At 31.4% G+C, this 12,682-nt stretch overlaps 3 protein-coding genes across 4 annotated transcripts in view; 1 reads left to right on the top strand and 2 right to left on the bottom strand.

Moving 5' to 3' along the window:
* The window catches only part of LOC106103726 (neuropeptide Y receptor-like), a 37,831-nt gene that overhangs the window by 21,052 nt on the left and 4,097 nt on the right, over window positions 1-12,682 (bottom strand). Inside the window, exon 9 of one of the 2 annotated variants that reach the window (XM_013283569.1) lies at window positions 12,307-12,664. The exons of the other annotated variant lie outside the window; for it this stretch is intronic. Within the exon in view, the coding sequence (XP_013139023.1) occupies window positions 12,336-12,664 (329 nt within the window). The 3' untranslated portion in view covers window positions 12,307-12,335. Of the gene's footprint in view, window positions 1-12,306; window positions 12,665-12,682 lie in introns of those variants that run through there. 2 annotated transcript variants of the gene reach the window in all.
* Window positions 5,988-7,573, bottom strand: LOC106103728. The gene is made up of 2 exons (XM_013283572.1): window positions 7,414-7,573; window positions 5,988-7,159 (listed from the first exon to the last, which is right to left on the bottom strand). The coding sequence occupies exons 1-2, from the start codon at window positions 7,550-7,552 to the stop codon at window positions 6,006-6,008; spliced, it is 1,293 nt and encodes a 430-aa protein (XP_013139026.1). The 5' UTR covers window positions 7,553-7,573; the 3' UTR covers window positions 5,988-6,005.
* Window positions 7,677-12,328, top strand: LOC106103449. Its single transcript, XM_013283229.1, has 10 exons — window positions 7,677-7,806; window positions 7,894-8,045; window positions 8,485-8,581; window positions 8,959-9,088; window positions 9,487-9,568; window positions 9,642-9,804; window positions 10,082-10,231; window positions 10,337-11,043; window positions 11,119-12,145; window positions 12,288-12,328. The coding sequence occupies exons 2-10, from the start codon at window positions 8,034-8,036 to the stop codon at window positions 12,326-12,328; spliced, it is 2,409 nt and encodes an 802-aa protein (XP_013138683.1). The 5' UTR covers window positions 7,677-7,806; window positions 7,894-8,033.

Genomic DNA, 12,682 nt, shown 5'->3' on the forward strand with positions numbered 1-12,682 from the left:
AATAATAAATCATGTTCTCTAAAAGTCTATTGTATATCAGCTTGCGACAATTTATATTACCATTTTTACAGCTGTCAGTTCAAAAGAAGTCATAAAAGTGGAATGGGGCCCTTACTTTGATATGTTAATTGTGCTACGACTTTTTGTAACACGAGTGAAACTCCCCCTTATATCTAAGATTAACCTGTCAAGTAAAATGAAAACAACAGCGGCCGAAAAACTGTAGATATTACTTTCCTTAGCCTTTTTTTGGTAATATAAGTCGCTACTGACACCCTGATTTCACTTTTCCAGTTAATTTGAATTTCGGTGTTTTGGGCACGTTTAAAGAATTAATTTAGAAAGAATATTAGAGCAGGTTTGTAGCAAAAGATATGATAGGAGGGGGCGCTTTAGATTGGAACTGGTAAGTAAATTGACTGAGCCGTAGCAGCGCGTGTAGACGTAGCTACGATGCTACGAATATTTTACAGTTTTACTGCTTCTATGAGAAACCATTATAAATACGTATTTCTTAGATTGGAAAGTCATTTGAAAAGACAGTTATTTTTCAAAATCACGATAGTAGCGACCGGTCTGGCTTTACTCGTTAAATATACAATTAAATACATGTGTATCAGCGAAAGAAAAAAATGTATTCGTAAAATATTGTTATAAATCGTTTAATCATTGATTTTGAATTAAGCTATAAAAATTATTTTTATCTGAATATTATTAGTTGCTTATTGAATACACTGACATTTAATTATAATCATAAGAGTACTCAAATGTACATTTTTAGGGCCTGTCCCACCACCGGCTGATAGAGGCCCAGATAGCGTAATAATGACGTTACTGTCAGATAAGGAAACAAAATCCGATATTTCCATCATGTATTTTACAGATTCTCTAAGACTGACACTAAATGTCTGTATAAAAAATCGCATACATTTTAACGTTGAGCGATATTTTCTCAAAGTATCATGGTAAAAACTCTATAAAATTCTCTTTAAGCTTCACATTGTATAAATTAAAGACGCAAATTATACTATAATTCTAACTTTGAGTCATGCAGAATTTGCTCAAAGCAAAACTGTTCGCTGAAACTTGCTCTTCGAATTAAGCTTCAAAATTGGCCGAATACTACGTACGATTGCAGGATATATGTATGAAATCAGTTAGGCACTTGCGTTTTCAAATGTTGTACTCACGAATGCCGATCGAGTTAAGCAAATATATGAGATATCGATTTGGGAACACTATCAGACAAGTATTGAATAAGCATACGGAACAAAAGTAGTAGAAAAAAAGAAAAGTGGTCTGTTGTTCTATAGTAATTTTCTTTCACCTTTCACATGTGAAGAGATTACTTATTAGTACAACTTCTAGTTGGGGTCATCGTTAGTCTATTCGGAAACAGTTTTATACAGAAGGGGGCAAACTGCGGCGGATCACCTTTTCTTAGTTGAACCGACCATAGACTGCAAGACTAGAGAAACCACAGATCGGTTGCCGGCTTTTAAAAGTTTCCTTTGAAGTACCACTGTAACGTAACTTACTTATTTTTAAGTACACAGAAATCTTATTTACTGACTTCTGCTTGAAACTAAACCTTTGAAGTTCGTTTCTGTCGCATTACTTTAAGTACATTCTACGTTGAAGGAGCTTTTGTTTTTGTTACTCAAAGTCACTTTCAGTATTTAGCATACGAACTCATGAAAGATGTTTCTTAGAAAACGAAAATGGTTTCCACTACAGTAAAAGCTCTATTAAAGTACACTAAAAGTAATTAATTTCTTTTACTTTTTAAATGTTGCTGTATTTTATATCAAAGGAATTTAGTAACTTTGTAAAACTACTGATAAATTATAGCAAAATTTTACATTATCCAATATTCGGATAACACTAAATATGACTAATCTTACTAATATTATAAATGCGAAAGCTTAAATGGATGGTTAAACGTTGGTAACAAGATGTCAGAACCGCCCAACAGATTTCAATAACATACATTGACGATTTGACATTACTAAGTTTTTTTTTTAAATTCCGTGATGACAATCTTGTGGACAGACAGTAATAAGGAAAAGTAGTTACTGAGAGCGGAAATCGCAGTTGTAATAAAAAAAATCGCAGTTGGAATATAAAACTTTTGCAAAGAACTTTATTTTTACTTTGGTTATTCTCAACATCACTGTTAATATCGTTTTTTTTTTTTCAAAAATAGAACTTCTTGTTACGTGCAATGAACACTGAATTTTGAAATTGGAACGTAAACTGCCGTGCTCGTAGTCTGCAAGATGAATGATATGTTGAGACGACTAGTGTTGAAGTGGGACAAAAACGTAACTTGCAATTTATAATGTTCTTTGTTAAACACTGGAGTCTAAAACGTAGTAGGTACAGTAGAACCTCGATAATGTAAAGTCCAAGGGAAACACAAAATTTTTTAAGTTATAGAGGTTTTAAGTTATCTAGGGTCTATGTTATGTCTAATAATGTAATTACAAATACTGAATCAAATTTTATAACATTTCGTGTCTTCTTCACGAAAAGAAATTTCCCTTCGGAGTATCGATACAAATATCTTGTGTATACTTAATGAAGGCCAATTTGTAGACTTCCACTTTCCCGCTATTTTATAATAAAAAATGGACGAAAAGGGGAAATAGATTATGTCTTTACGTGACATTTGTTTCGTCGCATCGTAATTTAACCACTTATTTGTTTTGAAACAAATGTCATCTAACACGTAAGAAAAAATAACCCATTTATTTTGTCCTCAAAAAGATACAAAAAAGTAACTGCAAATAGGTAGGCTGCGTAATATTCGACATAAATTGAACTTCGCCTTGAGAAAAGGAAACCATTCGTCTTCGACTAAATCCTTGAGCTACAGAGATTTGTACTATACTCGTATACCTTACTTAGCTATTTTTATAAAACTAACTTTTAATTTAAAAGTTCAAGTAAATTAATTTATACCAGCATATAGAACGAAGCCTTCTAGCAATGAATAGAAGTGGTACCGAAACAATACAACTTTCATAAAATTATTAAGTATAATAAACCTAATTACATTTTCTTCGAGATAGAGTACAGAGATTTCAGTTTGTTCTCCAAATATTGGTTTTCTTTTAGGAAAATGACGTTTTATAAAAGCGACCGATTTTAAAATGATAAAATTTGTTCTTTACACTGGCATTCAATACGAAGTGCATTTCTGTGTTAGTTTGGAGTAAAATATGCTTGCACTAAAACACACCATTGTGAATTTTGACATTTATATATCGTTATTAAGTGTAAACAAGTAATCGAAATTGTTGGTTAATATAGAAAATAATAATTCAATACGAAATCTATAATACAATAATATAATCTTATCTTACTAATATTATAAATGCGAAAGTTTAAATGGATGGATGTTTGTTAGAGTTTGTAGCGTAATTGGCTGAATCGATTTCGATGAAATTTGGCATAGATGTAGAGGATAGTCTGGAAGAATACATAGGCTACTCACTTTTGTTTATGTTAATTCCACGCGGACAAAGTCGCGGGCGAAAGGTAGTCCTATAATAAAATGCCATAGTATGTATTAACAAACACTTTTTTTTTAATACTAACTTTTGCCCGCAAATGTGTTTGTGTGGAAATTAAGAAAAAAAATATCTTTGTGCGCGTTCCATCCTCTGTTGATTGCAAATGTGGATGTCTATTAGCAGCGGTCGCTTCGCTATTTTGGAGAATTCCGGTGGCTATCTCATTTGTCAGCTTTTATTATACAAAAGCAGTCTCATTTGTCATATTACTAAGCTTCATAAGAAGTAATCGGCAACTTGAGAATAACGAACTAATAAGTTTTATTTCCAACGTTTTCCGAACATTAGCTATTTTCGGGTCCAAATTTGATACAATCGAGAACAAAGTAAACATGTCACAATTCTTAATATCAGTAATATTAGGATATAACTCTTTCATATTTCGTGCAAATATTTCGGACACTTGGACATACAAATATGCTTTCAACGGACTGGGGTCACGTAGAAAAATCTTTTATATTTCACAGCAAAAGTGTATGCTAAAAATGCTTCAGTTATAAATTGGACGCAATTTACTACAACTTGCCATAATTTTATACAATCATTGTGCGATATTTATTTAAAAAAAAAACTCTTTTATTTTAATAATTAAATTTTAAATTCGAGTACAAAATACTACCACAACTTAATTACAAATATCATTTAACTTCTAAACTAATTTGAAATACAAATTTAATTAAAAATGTCATAGTATAAAAAAAAAAACTTCTTAGTATTTTCATGCCTGTGGTAATAAACTAAATAAAAATCGTATTATAGACGTTAATATTGCTTTCGTCTTTCGCAACATGACATCAAAGTAACCGCAGAATGTTCGTGAACATAGATTACCATAATCTGATAAACATGGCTCCGTACGTAGTTCCATGCAGATGTTATTTAATTTACTTGCTATCGGTGCAACAAAACATCAAATTATTTATTTCACTTTTAAATTTCATCACAAAAAATAGTTCTCGTTTTTTATTCACAAAACATAGACAAAACCAGAAATTAAACTAAAACGGCGATTAACTTCGCTTACAAGAGAGCGACAACCATATCAGCTGGTTCGGTTTGTTTGGCTGCTTTCTATACTTCTGGCCAGCATATACTCTTGGCGGTACACTCTTCCTTCATTTATGCTGCCTCATGTTATAGCAACACACTCCACAGCAATTCCGCTGATTATAGTTCTCGCGCAAACGGTCCAAAAAGGAAAAAACAGAAGTAACAAAAGAAAATCGAGTTTTAAGCCTCAGCGAGATGAAAAAACGTACACGTTTCTAGAAATTGCGTAGTTGAATTTTGCTTGTTGCTTAAAAAAATACAATTGAAAATTAAGTCCATGCTTTACGTATTTTTTTTTACTTTGGTAAGCGATTACATTTGAGGTTATTACAATAACTAAAGCATAAAAGTCAATTGAATCTAATTAACGTGTAATGATTGAGACGAATGAACAAAAATTTTTAGAAAAGGCTCTAAAGGTCGTAATATTTTTATTAGAATTCCTACTATTTAGGGCCCGTCCCACCACTAGCTGATAGTTTAAAAGTGACGTCACTGTCAGATTTACTAGGAAAATCCGCTACTTCCATCATGTATTTAATACGATGGATTGTTATCTGACAATTTACAAGAATTTTCGGACAAGGCCTGAATGTTAAAAAAATATTTGAGCACAAGATTAAAGCAACCCGCGCCTTTGGTAACCAAAAAATTCCTTTGATACAGATTCTTAGATTACTTTTATAGGCCAAACAGCCTACTATCGTTAATCTTTTATTGAGATAAGTTGTTGTTACGACGCTCGTAACTACAGACTCATTTTCAGCTAAAAGACCAAATCGATAATTTAGCAGTGACACGGAACACATTACAATTAAAGCTTTAAAGACACCGTTACAAATGCGAACTGAAAGCTAAGAAAAATATAATGCCGGAAGGACATTAGAACACGAAAATGGTATGCAAAGCATTCTCAACAATAAGTTTAAATGTAGATCTATGAATTTGAAACTATGAAAATAATGGAATATTTTTGCATTGCTATAAGGTTCGCTTTCGCGGTTCTATGCTACAGCCTTTATTTTTGCCTCTTTGTCACGGGCGGTAGTAAATTTTATCTTGTCATCATTGAACGAATATTGTTTTCTTTTCTTCAGATATCGTGTTATTGAAATGTGTTGATTTTTGAACTGCTTTGTAGTATTTATGCGATATATCTAATTCAGTATTACAAAACGGATACTTTTATGTTTTGGAGAAAATATCTGATTAGGGAAAACTACTGTAATTTTTCAGAGAAAATTACAGTTTGTTAACTAGTACAATCAAAATTATAAAGGTTTCTTAATTTACATATTACCATTTATTTTAGAAGAGAGTCACCAAGTTGTCCACATTTTAATTTGAAACAATGTTTTAGTTCTCTAAAACTAATGATTATAATATTTTTGTCAATAACAAAAACGTACATACGAAACTCCGAATACTTATTATAATTTCAGTTGCTGAAGAACAGTAACAGTCCTTAATCAAAACTTCATTGTAATACTTTTCTAGATCACTAACAATTTGATTAGTGAATTTATCTTTATTAGAAACTTGTATTGCTCCTTGTTCTAAAATATCGTCTATTATACTATCGCTTTTCTCACCGTGTAGCGTTTCCTTGTCCTCATATTCAACATTTATAATTACATTTCCCTTAGATGGCTTAGCTTTTTCTTCTTCCTTATCTGTATTTAAATCGTATTTATTTTTTTCAATACTATCATCATCATAACCATTACTCTCTTGACTATTATTCTCTTCGCTGCTTTCATAATAGTTACCATCAAGATGTTCAAGTGGTTTTTTATGCTTTCTATGTTTAGATTTTTTCTTTGTTATGTCAATTAACCATGGATAATATACGGGGTATGGCGTTATAGTATAATAGTTATACATTTCAGTTGTTATATAAAATGGTATATTTGGTTGAGTATCTTGAATACTAGGTGTAGTTCTAGAGCAGAGATGGTCGGTGTTACTGAGAGATTGTGAATGTTCTTCTGAGTTTAAAACTTGAATGTTGTTTGGTGTACATCGATGACTGCATCTTGTGTATGTGTTTGTATTCATACATGTGCATTTTCTTCCATTCTCTAGATCATCTGAGGTTATTATATCGGGTGTGATATCATTTAGACTACGAAGTTCAACGATTTTATCTTTTGAATTGTTGCATGTTTCATTAAAATTATCAACAAATTGATTTTTATTCATTGTATTGATTTTATTACTAGTTGTGTTTTGTTTTTTACCTTCTATAAAATGATGTGATTCATTAATTGTTATAGCATTTGATAGAAAGTTTATAACCGACCATTTTTGTTTAACTTCAAGAGTTGGTGTCGGAGCATTATTGCCTGTAGAAATATGTACAGAAGGGATCTGGTTTACGTCTTTTCTATGCAAATTCTGTTGTATAATTAACATCTCGTCTGATAACATTTTGTCAAAGATGTTAGATTTTAAATTATAAGTGTTGTTGCTTCTTTTTGAATTATAAAAATATGTTTGATGTCTCGCAGTTCCGATGGTGTGGTATGGTTCTGAAATGGATTAATTAATGTAGTCTAGGAGTTGACCTTTGTGTAAAAACTTCAAACTAAATCCACTCAGTAAGTTATAATTTTTTAGAATTATTGTATTATTAAATTGATATATTGAAGATATGCTTAAGAAAGGAGTGGATTCAGATATGACGGCTGATAGAGATGTATGGAAGAGCAGCACATACTGTGCCGACCCTCCATAAGGGATAAGGGCAAGTGGATGATGATTGTATTATTAAATTATTTGTTACCGTTTTGTCTATTTGACGATGCAAATGGTTTTTTAGTGTTAATTTCCTTGTAGTTAGAAATATCACTATTTTGAATAATCGCGCAATGTATATCCAACATATACTTCATTATAACTAGAATATAAAACATAAAAAACATAACAGAGGTAAACAAAATCCATTATAGCTGACAACTGACATCGCAGAAACTTTTAATATCCAGTCAAATTAAGCGAATCTCGTAGGCTTTACGGCTTTCGTAATGTTATATGTGTCAACAAATTCGCTATCAACATGTATTTTATTATACTTAAACTCAAATTAATTGTAATTATGTTTTACGTTTCTTCTGCTAGTGGTTTCTTTAACAAATACTGTGAAATATGTACTAACCACACTCTTTGCTTATTTACAGTAAGAAACTCAACTAATTTTATGATAAAATTTAGTTTTTACATTTATTATATCATTTAATAAACTACAATTTTTACTAGCAATCAGGACCAAGTCTCTCTTGTATCAAGTATGATGGAAACAGTAAACTAACAAACGTAGATACTAAATCAATTGTGAATAGAATCAATTCGAGAAGAAATTATATTGCATTAGGTCGATCAAAGAATCTACCAGGAGCAGGGAACATGAGGAAAATTGTAAGAAATATAGTTACTTTTATAACATTAATAGCTTTCGTCCTCGACTCCATCCGGGAAACTAAAAAAAGCAAGTAGCCTATGTGTTCTTCCAGACTATCATCTATATCTATGCCAAATTTCATCGAGATCCGTTCCTCAGTTTAGACTATAAACTCTAACAAACATCCAACCACCCATCTAAACTTTTTCATTTATAATGTAAGTAAGAAGTATGATTAGTAAACATATGTAGCAACATTATTAGTAAGTATTTGTAGCAGAAAAAAATCTATATATTGTATACGCTCTAAAATCTCATTTAAAAATGTATGTAACTTCTCTTGTTAAAGTATATGATTTATTTTTCTTCTTTGAAAACTCGTAACAATAATAAATCACAATTTCCTAAACTATTTCTTTGTAGTAAATATAATTTGCAATAAATAATCGTTTAAAGGTTTGGTCGGATGAATTAGCGGTTTTCGCACAGCGGTGGGCCGACCAGTGCGATCCATCAACACGACCACACAAAGAAGACTATTGTCGCAATCTTGGTACGAATTCATTAATTTCTTTACTCAAATCTACGATAATTAAGACGAACGTTCCTAATTTACTCTCCTTTAGATCTAAAGCCGGACAGAAGAACGTCAATAACAAAAATGGTGGCTACAGCTCATTTCTCTTTTCCAATTATTTTTTTTCAATTCATTTTAAAATTCATGGGATAAAGTAAAATGTAATGTAATATATGGGTAGCTGTTATATAACTATATGATGTTCTCTTCGAATCGCTTTTTATTTTAATTTGAATTAATATGTGCAGTTTGTTTGTCAATAATTGGAGTTTGAGTTGCGCACAGGAGAGTCTTAAAAACAAAAGCAGGTCGTCTACTGAATAAGGACGACCAGTATCTTTTTGTTTTCACAGAAGCTACTGAAGTCGGCCAGAACATAGCAACGATGTCAGACTTGTCTTCAAACTTTAACATAGCAAATTTTATAGAAATATGGTTTATGCAATCACTGGATTACAGAGGAAGTGTTACATATTACAATGAGTGAGCTTGTAATATTTTTGTATACTTGAACAACTATCGTGCCACAGCATAATGAACATTACTATAACATTTAAACAATACTGACTTTCGCCCGCGACTCCGTCCGAATTAAATAAAACAAAAATGATTAGCCTATGTGTTCTTTCAGACTATCCTCTACATCTATACCAAATTTCATCGAAATCCGTTTAGCCGTTTAGGCTACAAACTCTAACAAACATCCATCCATCCATCTAAACTTTCGCATTTATAATATTAGTAAGATTACTATAACACGACATTAAAAGTAACCTTTTTTACTGACAAAATAAGATTTTGGAATAAAAATTAAGTAGAATTGTTAAAATATTTTGAAATTATAAGACTGTCACGGGTTTAATTAATATTAATTGACACAGGTCTGACAACAGAACCAAATATTTCACTCAATTAATTTGGGCAAACACCGATAGGGTAGGATGCGGGCAGGCAAGCTTCTATGTAAGTAGATTTAACTATTTGAAATCACTAAATTTAAATATTAGCTTTACAATTTAAATTGAAAACTTTCTAGATAGAGAATGTACGAGTACTAAGGCTTGTATGTAACTTTGCTCCAAAAGGTAATGTTTATGGTAAACCTGTCTATTTAATTGGATATCCAGCTACTCAATGCCCCGAAGATATGGTACCCGATGAAAACTATAAAGGATTATGTAATAAAGTACAACGTAATGGTAAAATCATTTAATTAATTAATTGCTGTACTAATAGGTTACTTAATAGTAAGAGGTTATCTCTTATTCAATTGAATGTGGTGAGAACGACGCGTGGCTAGTAGTTGCCAGGGCGACGTTGGAGGCCTAACAAAAATCATATTAAAGGTTTACATAGAATAAAGCAATTTATTGGACTATATAAATTCTGATTTAAATCTATGTCATGAAGCGACTTTTTATTTTTGAATTTCCATTTTCCCGAAAATTTTTTCAATGCTGTTTTATTTTATTTTAGATGAAATATTTACATCACAAAATCCACCAGTCAGTAGTTTACTACGCATTATCAATTTGTCAAACAACACTGATTGGATTCTTCATAATAAAACCGCAAATAAAGTAAAAAGTCGGAAGCTAACTACTATATTTACTAATAACACTCACGGTACGTAACTAATACAATACAAAACTTAAAATAATTGAGAATGGTCTAATTACATAATTTTTAAGTGTTCAAAAATCGTTTAATTGTTATTTAATTATATTTAAGCTGCTGTTAAACGATATCCTCAACACAACTTTTGGGAAAAACCTTTTAATCAATCTAGAATGCGAGATCATAACATTCATCAAATAGAAAATCCCTGGAGAGTCTTCCACGGAATTGACTCACCCAATAACCTAAATTTGATGAATAAGAAAATTGAATCTGAATCACAAAAGTTAGACTCAATATATTCATTACCTCCATTCAATAAACAGGAGTCTCTAAAATTTAAACAAGAATCATCTTGCACTAGAAAGTCTAATTCACCATTTACAAAAGATGCTTTGCGGAGCAATTGTGATAACAAAAAAACAGCAGAATGCACAAGGGGACAAAAAAATAATTGTTGGACTCAAAGAAACCAATATGTGCAAGCAACTTCTCCATTCCTTTATTCAATTTGTTCTTGCGACTCTTACACTTCAACCACTCAAAGAAGCACAGCTTGGAGCAGTTACTGTCAATGTTTAAAAAATAACCCTCAAATAATTTGTTCTAATTTTCTAAGAACACAAGATGAATTCACAAACGATGTTATTAAAAATACTGGTACGTTCTACCACTACGATTTATTACCTAACTTACATTTACGCGAACGCATTGGAAGAGAAAACGTGCAAAATAAACTTTCAACACACGTACCAGCGAAAAAAAGCTTTGATTTATTAGACATATATAAAAGAAAACGAAATAATCCATTTAACAGGCAGGTAATAAAGTACATTCTCGAGATTTTCATATTAATTTAAATATTTCTCATTGTTTCAATTTTCAATTTCAGGCAGAGACATAAAAGAAGCGATACTCGGTTTACAACTTTAATGCCATTTTGGCAAATGGATGATACTCTGCAGAAAAAAACAGCTGTTCGATATACGACATTATCAAATAAGAAATTGAAACACACAAAAACGAAAACTGGAACAACAAGTATTGAACTTATAACTCTAATGTCGGTAACAACTAATATGAACAGAGAACTGCCTTCCGTAACAGAAAAGTATTTATCATTTGATGAGCTGATGCAACTTCGAAATAAAGGAGGGGATGCTAGACGAGTGGGTGTCATAACTAAAGAATCTACTATCGTCCCTACTAAAAAAGAAATTACAGCAAATACGCCCTTTTTACGTATGAAACATTGTACTCGCAAACTCACTTGTACTTGGACTATTCCACAAATAACCGATTGTAACGGTAGTGTTGTATTTGATAATGACGGTAGTGACCGTGGCTCAAAAACTCCACCGGGGTACGTGGACGGTTGCACACGTACATCCACATGTACTCGCGATCATATGGATAGAAACAAACTAGTACCAAGTACGGAAGAATCAGACGACGTTGTTACGAGTACAGAAATAGACGACGACTATTGTGAACGACGATCTCTCGATATTCGGCGAAGAAATTCTAGAGGGCAAGCAAATTCTAAAAACCAAAATATAAATAAATTAGAATCTTTACAATCTTTTGAAAAGAAATCAATAACAAGTATAATATTAGATAAAAATGAAAGAAAAGACAAAGAAACTAATGATTGTATCTGCTATAATTTGCCAGCCAGAGCGAAAAGAGATGACACTAGAAACAATAATTACCCAATGATCTACAAAAGAATTATGAAAAAGAGTGGAACACGTCATAGCGAAAATTTGTATTATGGTGAACTATATTATAAGGTTTTAAGTAAAATAACAGAAACTTGGAATAAAAATCAAAATCAAAATCTACTTGGAAAATGTTTCTGTAGTGGCGGCGCGATAGACGATAATTACGCGTTTTTACTTTTACTAATGATATCTTGTATTATTTTATTTACATGAAAATTAATACTTATTTATTTATATGTTTTTTCTTTATTAAAACGAAATAAAATCTACGATATCAAAGCATAGACGAAATTTACTTTTTATTGCACCTTTGTGATAACAACTATATATGCAATAACTAGACAAGAATAAAAGTAAGAAAACCTTTAAACGTTTTTATTAAGAACTTGTCATAAAATTAAATTTAAAGCAATAAAGATAAATATGACAGAGGTTGATTTAATTTGTACTGAATGAGAAATTGCTCCAGTGCAATGAAAGCGATCGTTTAGTTTCAAAGCGCCTAAATCTGATGCAAGTTTTCTCAATACATCCTCATAGTAAATTTCATAAACAATCTTATCACTATTTCGTGCTTTATGGGTCTTTCTTTTCCTTTCTTTGTCATTTATTCCAATCTTCATGTCTGTGTATTTCTTACGTAATGATCGTTTTCGTCTCCTTAAAGGTTTCTTTATCAATATAATTTTGAAATTTCCAGGTAATATCTTGTTATTTCCTGTGGGTAGCATTACTA

The sequence above is a fragment of the Papilio polytes genome, unplaced genomic scaffold, assembly GCF_000836215.1.
Source record: "Papilio polytes unplaced genomic scaffold, Ppol_1.0 DF823731.1, whole genome shotgun sequence".
Lineage (NCBI taxonomy): Eukaryota > Metazoa > Arthropoda > Insecta > Lepidoptera > Papilionidae > Papilio > Papilio polytes.

Excerpts from the sequence above, each read along its gene's own strand:
- LOC106103449 (XM_013283229.1), top strand. Across the intron at positions 9,805-10,081 it reads TAATAAAGTACAACGTAATG|ATGAAATATTTACATCACAA; the intron begins GTAAAATCATTT and ends ATTTTATTTTAG. Across the intron at positions 12,146-12,287 it reads ACTAATGATATCTTGTATTA|ACAAGAATAAAAGTAAGAAA; the intron begins TTTTATTTACAT and ends TGCAATAACTAG.
- LOC106103728 (XM_013283572.1), bottom strand. The coding sequence starts at position 7,552 with ATGTTTTTTATGTTTTATATTCTAGTTATAATGAAGTATATGTTGGAT. Across the intron at positions 7,160-7,413 it reads ATCGTCAAATAGACAAAACG|AACCATACCACACCATCGGA; the intron begins GTAACAAATAAT and ends AATCCATTTCAG.